At 37.7% G+C, this 15033-nt stretch overlaps 1 protein-coding gene across 4 annotated transcripts in view; it reads left to right on the forward strand.

Moving 5' to 3' along the window:
- Nucleotides 1–15033, forward strand: part of LOC116046141 (zinc finger protein GLIS1) — a 43522-nt gene that overhangs the window by 21486 nt on the left and 7003 nt on the right. For 3 of the 4 annotated variants that reach the window (XM_031294373.2, XM_031294374.2, XM_036005323.1), the window contains exons 3-6: nt 4087–4248; nt 10652–10765; nt 13022–13139; nt 14783–14933. In XM_031294373.2, coding sequence (XP_031150233.1) covers nt 4087–4248; nt 10652–10765; nt 13022–13139; nt 14783–14933 — 545 coding nt within the window. The remainder of the gene's footprint in view (nt 1–4086; nt 4249–10651; nt 10766–13021; nt 13140–14782; nt 14934–15033) is intronic. The other variant, XM_031294375.2, reaches the window with a different exon arrangement.

Genomic DNA, 15033 nt, shown 5'->3' on the forward strand with positions numbered 1-15033 from the left:
CTTTAAGACTACAAGTCCCAGAAGTTTTGGGGCAGCAACACTTCTTTTTGCTACTTTGTCAGAAATATAACAGATGAGCAGCTGATGTGAACAACAAACTAATATCGTCTTTAAAAGGAAGTCATAATGTCATGAGCAACCACAATCTGATTTATTACAGAGCTACAATGATCAATTAATTAATTAAATGAGTCGATTGACAAAAAATTAATCAATCAATCAGCGATTTTGATAATCGACTAATCATTCCGAATCCAAATCCCCATCCCCGAGAGTGAGTAACTCTCTCCGTTATTCCCCAGCGACTCTTTCGCTGTCATCAACCTGAGACTCCGATTAATAATTCATTCAGAAATCTTCACTCAGGGACAAGCTCCCTACTTAAGTGAATTAGTTCATTAAAATGACCTAATATGCTGCCAGCTTGTAAATACATTACTGTGGAGAGTCGCCTGCAAAGAGATTAATAAAATGAAATCAACACCAAAAAAACCACACATGAATAATGTAATTTTATTTTCATTCAGCACTCATGCCAAAACATGTAAATTAAGTCATACCTAGTGCAGCAATGGAAAAATGAATCCCTCACATGAATGTAGTCAGTGTGTGTTAATGAATTCAGCCTCATTTACCAGCTCGTTATGTCAAGTCTCAGATCAGACAGGTGTTACTCAGGCTGTAAACACGAGTTCCCAAAGCATATATATATATATATGTGCCATAGACCTCCATTGTTGTCAAAAAACAAACATGGAAAGCATATTTATGAGCCACGGTGCTGCACTGGCTGACTGGTTTTCTTTATTACAATGAACTAAAGTTTCTTATGAGTCAGTCCCACATACATCGCCAAGACTGTCCTCCCAAGAAAAATGACAGCATCAGTTGTTTCAGTAAGTGCTCCAAAACGACGCAGAATGTTTAAATGTTCAAGTCCTCCAGCAGCCATATTATAGCAGGCACAAATGAGGAAGTCAGGTGACATTGTTATATAGCAAAAAAGGTTGAGGTGGTTGGATGGGTCAACAAAATGTTGGCCTTTTAACACGAAAGACCATTGTTTGTTTCTCGTTTCCAACCGACTGTCCACGTTGAGTTTCTTAAAGCATGTCCACGATTGTCCCCTAACCTTAGCCAAGTGTTTACTACTGTCTCCATGAAGAAGAAGCTCTCATAACCTTAACAAAGCAGTAATTTTAACCCAAACCATGGTCTTTCCCTAAACCTAGCCAAGTTGTTTTGTGCCTAAACCTAACCAAACCATAACCATGGTGTTGTCACATCATAAAGTGATTTATTTTTTACCAGTGATTTGTAAGGGTTTTGGAAGATGCAGACAAATGATGTCGTCCTGCTGATCATCTATGTATCATTCTAAAGGGCGGTTACAAACAACGTATTTTGATGTTTAATTTGGCCGACCTTCTGCCGAAAATACCTGTAGACAATACTCACTGAAGCAGTAAATGAGTTTTAATCCGCAGCTGAACACAGTCCCCAAAAAACGCAGTATCCATCCTGTCTGAGTAATGTTTGCTAAAAACTAGTGCCCAGCTATTTTAGGAAATCACTGGGCCTTTTCAAAAAAGGAAACACTTGTGACCCATTTAAAATAAAAAAAAAATAAAAAAAAATAAGACATCTTCGTCGAACCCAATGGGCTTGGAGCTCAGAGCCACAGACAGTAAGTCAGAAAGTTTTGACAGATGGACTAACACATTGTTGTCTTTGTCTTTTCATGGGATTTGTTGTTTACTATCCCCAGCCTTTAACCCTGCGTACACACAGTAATAAATCAAAAAATTTAAATGGGAAGCATGACAAATGACAATACAGATTTTAAGAATTAAACTAAATGTAAAGGCAATATCAACCTAAACCTCTTTAAATGTCTGACATAGTAAAGATTAATGTACAGTTTCTTAGAATCTGTTTTCCTCTCCCCATTTTTATGTAAAAATAAAGGAAGGTTTTTTCTTTTAGTAATAGAGACACTATACTGTACATGCACATGCTGTTATGACAAGGATATAAAGTACATAAACTAAATGTAGTAGTAATAAATGTTTGTATTTCTACTCTGTCAAAGACTTTAGGAATCTCTTTCTATTTAGGAGCTATATATATTCGTAAGGCTGGGGTTACATTAGTTTGATTTATGAAAAAAAAAAAAAATGTTTTAACTACAGTAGCCATAGGGTAAACTGACAAGCAAGATTAAGGCGCTTGAAGTCTTTCCTCCTTTCAAACACCTTAAACTAAAGTGTTTAGGTTTGTCTGCTCTGTTCATAAAGCTGCAACATTTTCAACATGTTGCTGTATGTCCTCCGTTTCCTCAGTTATCTGTGTGCTAATACTGAAGATGTGTATTCTTAAGCATTTTAATATTTCATTAAGTGGTCTTTTTATGGCTTTTGTTTGTTTGTGTTTTTTTTTTTGTCAAGGCAATTTCAAGCTTTGGATTAATTAATCACTATGATGTAGTATTTTTATATAAAGACTTATTAAACTAAACGAGGTGACTGACATTTACTGTCTCATTAACAAAAATGAATTTTGGGTAGAAAAATGTTTTTTAGAAAAGTTTTTTCCTCTGGATTAGTTTAAAAAGGATGAAATGTTTTATTCTTGTAATTTAGTTACACAATCAGACCTGGATCTCATTTGAAGACTCGTTAGCAAAAAGGTATAAATCCTTTTCAGAAACAAAGCTGTACCTGAATTAAATTGTTTTAATGTCTCTAAAGTATATAGGGCATTCATCTTATTTAAATGTCATGTTATTCTTTATCGTTCTCTTTGTTAGTAGATGACATTTATTTCTATCTTAATTAAAGATTAAAACATTCAAAACACATTGATAACATTCATAAAGTGAATTCATACATTTTTGAATCACCACTCCCTGTTAAGAGTCCCTGAGGTTTAAATCGACCATATTTCCATTTCAACTTTGACTTACATGCCGAATGAAAACATTTTAAGTCTGAGAGTTGAGATTGAGTGTGACACAGTAAAGTTATAAAGTTTTAGTTTACTGCCTGCAGTGTGAAGCCTGCTGATATTTGCTTCTTGTCTGGCTTGAGCCCAAAAGAAACGCTTTTAGCGGAACCTACCACGGTCTTTTGTGGGTGCGTGCGTCCCTGCATGTGTGTGTCTGTGTGTGTGGTTTTGTTCCAATTTGCTATTTGGGAGAAGGCCGTTACCTGAAGTTTATATTAATAACCTAAAATGTATGAATTTAAATTGTGATATATTACCTCTTTACTAGTTATTTCTGTTGGATCAGACTTCAACATCACTCTTCTGTTATGTGGAAATGTGATTTTTATTATGAGTTAGTTACAGACTAACATACTTTTAAAGATGCAGAAGAGATTTGTTTATGATTTGTATAAGAAGACAAAAGATCTGATTATGTTATAAATGTACTGGGCCTCATGAGGCCACTTTGTAGCCCTGACCTGACTTACCTTTAAGCAGCCTCCTACTCTTACCCAAGAAAACCTTTCAAAGTGCTCATATTGTGCTTTTTGGCTTTCCCCCTTTATTGTGTTATATATCTTTTTGTGCACATTATAGGTTTACAAAGGGAAAAAACCCAAAGTCCACCCCAAAGGAACTTACTATCTTCCAGAGAAAACACTGCTCACAAACTTTATTGTAGTCCAGCCTTTACTTCTATGACGAACGTGCGTCACTTTGTAACACACGTTATAATGCTCGCCTAGCTGCTAGCGTGGCACTCCCTCATCCTCTGCAACTGACAAGTTAGCAGTACTTACTGTGCATGTGCAACTCCCAACAAAGATGATACAGAAGTGAGATGTCTCACTCTGTAGCTAAAACAGAGAGCTCAACACACAGGGTGAAAAGAGGAGCTGCAACAATGTACATTACAACAAAAATATGGTGTTTTCTGAAAATTAAACAACATAAACCTATTCTGGTACAACCTCTAAATACCATTATGAACCTGAAAATGAGCATAATATGAGCACTTTAATATTAGATGTCACTCTCTTCAAATGATGGATGTGTCAGGTTGTAGTAAGACCCGTTTGTTTATATTTTTCTTGTCAGTTTGAGGGCTGCTCCAAGGCGTTTTCACGTCTGGAGAACCTGAAGATCCACCTGAGGAGCCACACAGGAGAGAAACCGTACATCTGCCAGCATCCCGGCTGCCTCAAGGCCTTCAGCAACTCCAGTGACCGGGCCAAACACCAGCGCACACATCTGGACACGGTGAGTAACACACAGCCACACACACACTACACGTCTTTAAGATGGCACTTTACATTTTAAAAGCACCTTATTTTACCATGCAAGTTTATGTATAATATAAAGCCAGTGTACAATACATACAAGTTATACGTATCAGTTATAGTATTGCACACAGCATCCTTAGTCAGCAGGAGCACACAGTAAAACATACAGAGAGAGAGATACATTGAGCGTCTTGTCCACTTAGTTAAGACTGTGATAAATGTATCACTTAATTGACATATTTGATGCACAAAGAAATTCAATAAACCATGAAACACTGCGAATGAGCCAATATCAAGTTGTTTCTCCCTGTATACAGTTTTTTGCTCTTTGTGGTGTGTTAAAAAAAAAGTTTAAAAAGCTCAGTTAAACAGCAACATTTCATGTTACTGTATTTCATGTTACAGTAACCGAAAACAGTTTTATTAGAAATCAAGCAGGGTTTTAGTAGAATTTTAAAGGTGCAATATGTAATACTTACTGCTAGTGTTTAAAATAGTTACTGCAGTACAAATTCAAAATACTGGAGAGAGTCGTCTCCCCTGCCCCCTCCTCCCTAGACTCAAAGTTCACGTTGGTTGCCAGGCTGAGACCGGAGCATCCACAACAATGTTGCTAGATGCTTGTCTCACGTAGCCAGACATTACTTCACAGCACAGCGGAGTAGCTAACACACTTTTTTCAGCTTAGAATTACGGTAGGAACCGCTAAAAACCCAGCAACGTCGCCATGCTCTCCGCTAAAAATAATACTACCATGCCGTCCTCTCCACCTGACTGAACACACTTTATTGGCTTAGAATTACAGCAACAATCGCTAAACGCACTGTAAACTCACGGCCCTCCCAGCCCCCCTCTCTTGGCTTAAAATAACTCACCGTTGTTGGCTACAGCCGCTGAACAGGCTACATGTTGTAAACAGCCATGACCCGCTTGCCTGGTCCTCTGGTAACGTTAGCAGGGTTAACATGGTGGCGTTAGCCAGGACCAGTCGGGATCACTTTACTGGCTGTATCTCAATTGTTTTTGCGAGTAACCAACTCTATACTCTGTACTGTACTCTGTACTCTATATAATTCAATGTGAGTACACGAATGTTGAATGAATGACATAAAATGCCCGTTCCTTGTAGCCGTGATAAATTAGCCTGAAGCTAATACTTAGCTACCTGTTCAGGAGGAAATTAGCCAACTCGGCGTCCTTTTGGGCTCTAAGCTGTCTCCATCTTTCAAATACATCTCCAATATTTACCCGGGGTTTGTTAGCTATGTCTCTGGTCACGCAACTGTTAGAAACATGCCGTTTTTTTTTAGGTCAGGTAGAATCTATCTCTGTTGATCATGTTCGTTTGTGTGCTGTTTTCATGGCTGTACTAACGTTAAGCTGTAGCGCGCTGGCTTTACGTTTTTACAGGTATATCTGGCAACCCGGCCTGGCTGTCAAACTGGGCAGTTGAAAGCAACACACAGGCCAAAACACACAGGCCAAAACACACAGGCCAAAACACACAGGCCAAAACACACAGGCCAAAACACAAAAAGAAGAAAATACTGGCATTAGCATTGTTGTCAGAAAAGATAGTTTTTCAACTTAGCACGTTTCCTTAATATATGATGACGCATTGCGATCATTTTTGGATTTATTACAGTAAATATATTACATATCAGACCTTTAAATAAAAAAACTAAAAAAAATCTTGGGATCTCCACAAATCACGAGGGTACAGTTTTTTTTCATTCAGAACCATAGCTTTTGGCGACAACTATGAAGCTATGATTCATGCCAACTGCATGGATGAGTGAATATCAAAATCAAAGAGCTTTACATTCCGCAGTGGAGCATTTAAGGAATGAAATTGAGAGTCTCTCAACATCTTCTGCTTTAGAAAACAGCAGATATGAAACTGACAGAAAAATGTATCGGGGGTTGTTCATAAATGAAGGCTTCTGCGGTAAAAGAAGTTATGAAATCCACCACTGATGCAACCTGAGAACAGAAAACACTCTTCTTCCTTGAAATCCAAACTTTTAAACTAAATTTTTAGATACTTGTATTTCCATTTTATGGTGTTTCATACTTCTATGTCACTGCATTTCAAAGACAAATATTGAACCTTTTACTCCACTACATTTATCTTACAGTAGTAGTAATGAGTCACTTTGAAGATTTTGTGTCAGCGGTCAAGTGGCATTGTGGGTAATGTAGGCACCAAAAGGACGATGTCTCTGGTTCTGTTGCATCGATTTGGTTACTTGGGTGCAGCGCTAAATCGGTCATAGTGCTCTTTTAAGTAAAAGATCTGAATCCTTTCCATCAGTTTTTGCATCAAGTCACTGGGAACATTTACGTATACTCATCTATGACTGAATGACAATAAGCCGTCACTTGAACATGTAGATGAAGCAACGTACGTATCCCATGTCCGAAATGAGCTGTAGAGTATAAAACCTCACTCCTGTAGGCTTTACACTGATTTTTTTGTGATCTATAAAATTTGTTGGTAAAAAGGGTTTCACTTTAATTTAAAGTGCCACTGCTCCCCTCTTTCCGCCTCTTTGTGCATACAGTATAGAACATTATTTCGGCTTGTGAAACTACATACCTGCTGTGGATTTATTCTAAAAACCACAGTTATTTTTACTCCTGCTGACAAACGATGAGGACTAAGCAATAATCCAGCAAATCAGATCTCTTATTACACGGGTGAGATGGAGCTGTACGTTGCACTCCAGTGTTGTTACAACAAGAGGAAAGTTATATTTCTCCTTTTTGTGGTTTCACGCTGGCTAATGGCGGCTTTGCAGTTGCGTCACAAATCAAGGATCAGACCTATCTGGCGCCATCCCGGAGCCCCAGATGTGTCCCAGAACTGTCTGAATGTAAATACTTGCTGAATATAGTATAACAACCAGCCAAGAAAAGACTGGTGTCAATACAAGTTATTTAAGTTTGACTAAATATCTTGTATTGTGTTACTAATGTTATAAATAACAATCATGCTATGAAAGATTTGTTTCCAAAATGAGGTCAGTCTCATGCAGACTCAAACTCTCAACTCAAATTTGCAGCTTACATAACCTGACAATCTTGCTTGTTTTTTTAATTTTTTAATCAGTATAAAGACACCTCACACCAGTTTCTGTATGATTTGTCACCTAGTGCATTTTTAAAACTGTATTGATTTTCAGTATAACATGAAAAGTATAGCGTTATAATGTGAAAAGTATCACGTTATAAGAATAAATTATCACTTTTGCAGCCTGGTCTCACAGAATTACGTGAAATGATGGCAAAGTGTTAACACCGCATTACGTGGTGGTGGCATGGAATGTGTGAAAATTTCGTGTGTCCACCAAGGAAAACAATGTCAGTGTAAACTCAATGAGAAGATGACGTAGCATTAAGAGCGACTACAATACTGCCCTACAAAACAAAAAGGCAGTAACTGCATTTTTGGTCAAAAACATCTTATCTCAAATGTGTGTCGTTTTGGAGAAAAATGGTAGTCGTTTGTACAGTAACTGCAAAAAGCCCTAGTGAAACAAAGCAAGAATACAGTAACTGCAAAATAGGGGTAAAATATCAAATTAAATATGAGGATTGATATGTACAAAGAATAAGCTAATATAAAGTAACAAAAACAGCCACATGTCCAATAATCTACCTACAACTACTTAGCTGGATGACAGGATAACTTGATAACAGCTTAGCAATGTGAGACTTTAAGCAGCCGTTTCAGCACCAGAACAGCTTCCGGGTGGAAAATATTGACCTAAAATGGTCAAATTAGTATTGGTTTTGGTATATCCATGTTCAGGAAAACAAATGGTTCCAAATATTTCAAATACAGTGTATCTAACACACCCAGAGCCCAAGTTGTGGTAAAATAGTTTTTGAAGAATCTGTAGTTACTGCCTTTTTCCTTGGTATGGTGCCACATTTTTGGTAAGTAATACAAAGCAAGAATACAGTAACTGCAAAATAGGGGTAAAATATCAAATTAAATATGAGGATTGATATGTACAAAGAATAAGCTAATATAAAGTAACAAAAACAGCCACATGTCCAATAATCTACCTACAACTACTTAGCTGGATGACAGGATAACTTTAAAGTCATTTTTCTCAGTTCTGCACTCTGCGTAGTTACTGCCTTTTTGCTTTGTAGGGCAGAATAGTGAGTAGTATGAAGGGCCGAAAATCCGCGTAGGGAGGTTGGTTGGGGTGGTGGATGGGTCAAACAACACAGGACTTTCACCCAGGAGACCAGGGATCGTGTCCTGCGTGTCACGTTACCGTCGTTTTCTTCTTTTACTAAACCCAACCGTCCTGTTCTTCTTTTCCTAAACCCAACCGTCCCGTTGTTGTCACGCGCCCCGTTATTGTTTTCCTAAACCCAAACGTCCCGTTCTTCTTTTCCTAATCCCAACCGTCCCACTGTTGTTAAGGGGCCGTGTTCATTTCACAGAATTCTTTTGTGGGCCCATCACAGAATTTTCGGCGATTCCGTGAAACTGCCACAGATTTTGAGTTAAGGGGCCGTGTTCATTTCACAGAATTCTGTGAGATCAGGTTGCACTTTTGACGTGAAACTTTTCGCATTATAACGTGATAGATATAACTTGATAAGTTTGTATGTTGAAATAACGTGAAAATATCTTGTTATTACGTGAAAAACATCTCGTGATTACAATAAACTTTTAACGTAATAACATGATACTGATTTTTTTTTCAGCACTACGGTTCCATAGTGAATTGATAAGTGACCAATCAAAACAGCAAATGAAACAGTTTTTTTCTGTTTGACTTTGACTCCTTTATCACTTAAAGCATTTCAGTCATAACATCTTGAATTGCAACATTACTACACAGGAAAGCTTTATTTAATCTGTCCTGTCGACATATTTTTTTTTAAATATTTGTATCATTTTGACAATGACGCAATTGCACACTGACAGGTATATTCATCAATTTATGTCCTAATTTTTAAGCAGCTGACATAACAATCACTATGCATGCAATCGCTAAGCATACAAGGACAGTAAGAGTTTAACACTTCATTATCCTTTTCACCACCCAGGGAATATTGTTTAGAAACAGTTTCATAACAGCAGGATATTGCCAGCATGTAATGTCAGGCTCTATGAGGAGCCCTTGCTCTGATGCCAGATCTGTGTTAGAGTAATTGCACATCTGAAATGTATTTCTGTCTTTAGATAAATACAAACAAACACTTTGGGATTAAATAAAACAACAACAAAAAAAGCAAACGGACAATAAAAAAGAAAAGAAAAAGTGCACTAATTCAATCCACCTGGTGAAACACTCCGTAATGACAAAGGGGAAAAAACCTGTAATGAATTAGATTCATGGAAATGAGCTCATTTATTCACTTTTACGTACAACTCTGATGAGATTGTGAAATACAGGCGACACAGTCTCCAAGAGCAGAAACTTCAAAGCATCTTCCGTGATATTTATTATAGTGTCTTTTATTTTGAAATGACCTTTGAACCTTTGCCTTGAAGGGTTTTCTCCATCTAGAAATGACCTGCTAAAATAAATGGTCTTTTTATTTATATACTGATTGCAGGTAGATGATAATCTAAAGGTGACCTTATAAAAAAGTTAACGTATGGCTGAACAGGAGGACGTCTATCTGCACTGTTCCTCTTAACTCTTCTCTCTCTTCCTCTCCTTAAGCCTGCAGACGAAAGGTAAATATACTCCATTTTCAGTTGAGGAGTGCGTTATGTAAAATGTTGACATAATCTTCGTGTCCTTCCTCTCTCTGTTTGTACAGATGTCATGTTAAGTTACCTCACCTATCCTAAATGTTTGTATGTATAATACACAGGACTACTGTAAACCATCCGGATGTGACTCAACTAAACTTGTACTATTATTTGTAACCACAATTATATTTTGTGTTTGACATCATATCCATAAACCATACCATGTGTTGAATGTTGTAACCTGATTTACAAAGTCCTGAATTTGTGTGAGTCTTGATAGAAAGTATATTTAAATAATAGAGGGTTCAGTCTGTACCAATATGTCCAGTGGTGGAAAGTAACCAAGTACTTTTATGCAAGTACTGTACTGAAGTACAATATTTAGGTACTTGTACTTAACTTCCATTTTATGCTACTTTATAATTTTTACTCCACTCTATTTATTTGACGCATTGTTGGTGTGGTGGCATGTTTTTCAAGTATACAGAAAGTGTCATGTTTTGGATATATGTCAGATTATATTTTTGAAACATGAAAACACACTTCAGAGTACTCCACAGTATTGCCTTCTACATTTCCCTCGTAGTTTTCTCTCCTTGTTTTTTTTCCTCACTTCTCTTTTCCTCTTTTTGTCATGGTTGGTTAACAGAAGCCGTACGCCTGTCAGATCCCAGGATGCACCAAACGCTACACCGATCCCAGCTCGCTACGAAAGCACGTCAAAGCTCATTCAGCCAAAGGCCTTCAGGAGAGGGAGGTCAAGGTAACAAAAGCAGTTATGTTCTTACACGTTGGACATTTAGCTGAGGACAGAATACTGATCACTAACATCTTTAATAAAACCTCCCTGTGTTTCTAAAACTAGATTAGATCAGATGTGGCAAGTGTATTAATAAGAGTCTAGGTCAAAAGGGGTTTATATAATCTGTTTTCCTTTTTATTATTACTTTCAGTGGTATTTTTTATGCTGTCATTGGACAGGGATAGTGGAGAATGATGTACAACAAAGGTACACCGCTGGACTCAAAACACTGGCATTGCGGTTACATGGTCAGGGTCCTTAACCGCCATGACACCACGAAGCCCCCATAAACTATTTCTTCATTAATTGACATCATGTCATCTTGCTCCTTGACCTCAGATTGACAATGAACTTCTATTAAGTTTCATTGAAATTGTATATTGTACGTAAATTAGATCCATTTCCATCCAGTGGTTCACCCTAAATTAGTGAGCTGATGTTTACTAATCTTGGTTTCAGTGCAGTTTTAGGATGATGCTAATACTGTTTCAGAAGTTTTTCTGCCATGACAAGTATAATTCAACATAAAAACCACAATTCATGACTTGAATTGATTTCATGAAAATGGTCAAATTTAAAGATATATATATATATATATATATATATATATATATATATATATATATATATATATATATATATATATATATATATATACAGTATATTAAAAAAATGGGTTTAAAATATAGTCAACTTCAGTGTCATTTGCCCAAACGGATATTATAGGTGCAGAAGCAGGGTTACTCACTGAGAGAGGAGAATGTTATTCAATAATTAGATAAATGTAAAATAAGATAGAACTTTATTTAATCCGAGGGGAATTGATGTGTTGCAGTACAAAGTAAGAAAGAGTGCAAATATCAAACGGAACAAAACAAAAGTATAAACAACATTAACAGTAAGGATCATAAGGGGCTTATATCTCGGATTGATTGGATGAGGATGACAGCACACACAGAGTGAGAAAATATTACACTCAGACCTGCTACTTATGGAAGGGCAGAAATACAAGTATTAGATATCACATACAGGATGACGTTTGAACACAGTAGTTTATGAGAGAAAAAATGGAAGGGACAGCGATCCTGATTGTGTAGACTCGAGAAGAGAGTATGAAAGAATAGAATTAAATTTAATTAAAAGGAGTGAAATGGTTCTTGCCTTTCGGAGAACCTCTTTAACAGAGAGGAATTTCTCAGGGGTCAGAGGTTCTAGGTAGCACCCTGTGGTTCTAGGTAGCACCCTGTCTCTGCATGTTTCTGAGAGAAAGAGATGGAGAGCAACAGAAGGAGAGAGTAAGCATGTTTATGACTCAGTAGGATAAAATACAACAAAACAAAGTATTACACACACTTCCTGGAAGTCAGAATAGGGAGCCTATTGTTCAATGTTATCTGGGCCTTGTTTGTTTTCTATGGACCTGAGTGACACTGGGGCTTTGTGTGTATTCCCATGCCTTGTTTGGTTTAAACAGAAACACGTGTGCTTGTAAGTTGTGACATGGCTAACACGCCTTGCACTGCAGTAAACCCTGTGGGGCTAAAGAGGACTTTGAAATATTAAACATGCACTTCATAAGTTGCTCACGGTTATACATTTCTTTCAGCTGATGCATCACAGCTATTGAAGTTTGTATCTTCATAAACACTGGTTTGGGCGCATGTTTTCCGCTGATTATTCATACCTCTCTTGTGGTTCCTGGGTGTCCTTCGCAAGCTTCTCAGCGAGTCCCGGAGCTGTCCATAAGTTGTTTTGGAAAGTCCTGGGGGATCCTCTGTTAACGCTGGATAATAAAATAAATTGTCTTGCCTTAACTTTGTTAGAGCATCTTGGAATAAGATTGCCTAACAAGATTTCTGGATTTTGTACCTCAAGAAGCTGGATCGCAAGACGAAACTAGAACCAGGCATCTGGTTCAATCATCATCTCTGTGAAAAATGAACAGTAGAAACTGCCTGCAGAAATCTCACTGTTTTCAATTGATCTACTGTATGTAATCAAAAGAGAAGTGAATCATTTCAAAGCTTAGCTCCATGGGAGCTGTGTTGCTCAACAGCAAAACACAATTGGAAGACAAGTAAGCTGCAGCTTTAACATAATTACTCTCATCCCTACATGCAGGCAGGCATCAGCACATGCTCACCAACGTAAAAACATGATACTAAATGTACCACGATATACTTCTATATGAACATCTGTATTTGGTCTGTTTGACAGGTTCAGGTGCACACAATGCTGGAATCGGACATATTGAGCGATTGTCTGGCAAGGAAGCATCTCCACCAAGGAAACGGCTCACCTTTACCCAGCTTAGATGACTTCACAGGTAGAAACGGTAGCAAATGGAAATCTGTGTTTAGTCTCCAACACCTATCTGGAAATTAGTAAAAACAAAGAAAAGGGTAATTGCCCAAACACCTGGGCTGTTAAGCTGTCTCTCCCATTTTCTCCCATGGCCTCATTTGCTCCTTTTCCTCTCCCATTCCTTCGATGATAGCTCATCATGCCAGTGTTTACCTTGTCCAATTACCGGGCACTGACTGCGGGCAAGTTGGCCCTCTTCCCCACCCGTCCCTCAGCTTCTCCAAACCGGTTTTCCAGCCAAGCTCTTTTTCTTTCCCTTTCAATGGCTGAACCGGGATCAAGAAGCTGTCAGGTACACTGAGGCTCAGTTGGCAAAAGAGAGGGGAGAGTGTCCAGGGGAGCTGTCCATGTCTATTACTTCAGACTACTTGCAGTTTTACCCAGAAGACTTTGAGGGAAAAACCTCAAACGGCACACTACCAGCTATGTTTTTTTCAGGGTGAAACAAGCATGTCAGTGTTTAATTTTAAAGATGTCCCAAGAGGACTTTCTCCTTATCACAAATGGCCAAATGTTACTTTCCAACTGTTATGTGTATATACCTTTGTATGTACATTACTGTATGTATGCTGGATTTATGGTGACATACTGTATGCTATCATCATCAGCTGCCCTTAAACTCAAAGCCAAGTGTTGAAAGTCCTGCTTGTATTTGTGTTACAGATTTAAATGGGCACCACCAAAAATGTTTTTAGTATTAAAAAAATAGGTTACAAATGTGTCTCTGGAAACTTTGTATCTTGATTATTTGCAGGGAGCGACAGCTGTAGTCAGCTTGGATTTGAACTGTTACAAAAGACTTGACTTTTACTGTGAGAAAAATATTAAAATGTCCATAAAAACATGTCAAACTACTCTTACTGTACAGGATTATCTACATTTCATCTGTCCATGTGTGTGCGCAGTTAGTTGCTTAGCCGTAAGCTTTGACGAAAGCTTCTGTGTTTGATTTGGTGATGAAATTATTAGTTCATTAATGGATTAGTGATGATCAGAAAATCAATTGACATATTCCAATCATTTGTAATAATTCCTTTATTATTAACAATTTGTTGTTGTTGTTGATTTGTTAGTTTGTTTTGGACTGTTGGAAAGACAAAATTTGGCATTTGGAAAAATTTGATCAACATACTTTACAGTATGTTATAGACTAAATGATAAATTAATTAACAAAAAAAAGTGACAGATAAATTGAGAATGCAATAATCATTAGGTGTAGCCTTAGCTTGGAGGCAAGGATATTAATTAGAGTCTAGCAAAACGGGTTTATATAAACTGTTTTCCTTTTTATTATTACTTTTAGTGGTATTTTTTATGCTGTCATCGGACAGGGATAGTGGAGAATGATGTACAACAAAGGTACACCGCGAACAACATAGCAACAAACTGCAGCTATGTATTTAGCCATATTAGTATAAGCGTTGGGGACATGGGGAGCATGAAGACAGACAGTGTAGAAGTAGAATATGCTGCAGTGGCAGTTTGGGAAGTTTCTATGGCCGTTCTGATAATCTTTTTTTCAAAACTGGGTTGCTGTTGTAAACCTAAGCTAACTGTAGCTGCACAAAACTCCACAAAGAAGTAATCCCTTATGAATCTATGTCTCTCTTTCAGGTGTGTACGCAAACAGCAGCTCTGTCCACAGTAGGCCAAATTCGGAGTTTCTCCCTCCATCAGCAGACACCTGCTCCAGGTATCGAAGCTTGGAGGGAAACGCCAACAGCCCAATATCTTCAATTACAAGCGCAGGGAGCATTCGAGAGGGGTGAGTGTAAGATCAGTGCAAGTAGATCAATGACGTTAAATATGCTGCAGCCCTAAAGTCAATTATTTGTTTATTAAATAAACAGTAGATACATGGGCTT

This window comes from Sander lucioperca, chromosome 9 (assembly GCF_008315115.2).
Source record: "Sander lucioperca isolate FBNREF2018 chromosome 9, SLUC_FBN_1.2, whole genome shotgun sequence".
Taxonomy (NCBI): Eukaryota; Metazoa; Chordata; class Actinopteri; order Perciformes; family Percidae; genus Sander; species Sander lucioperca.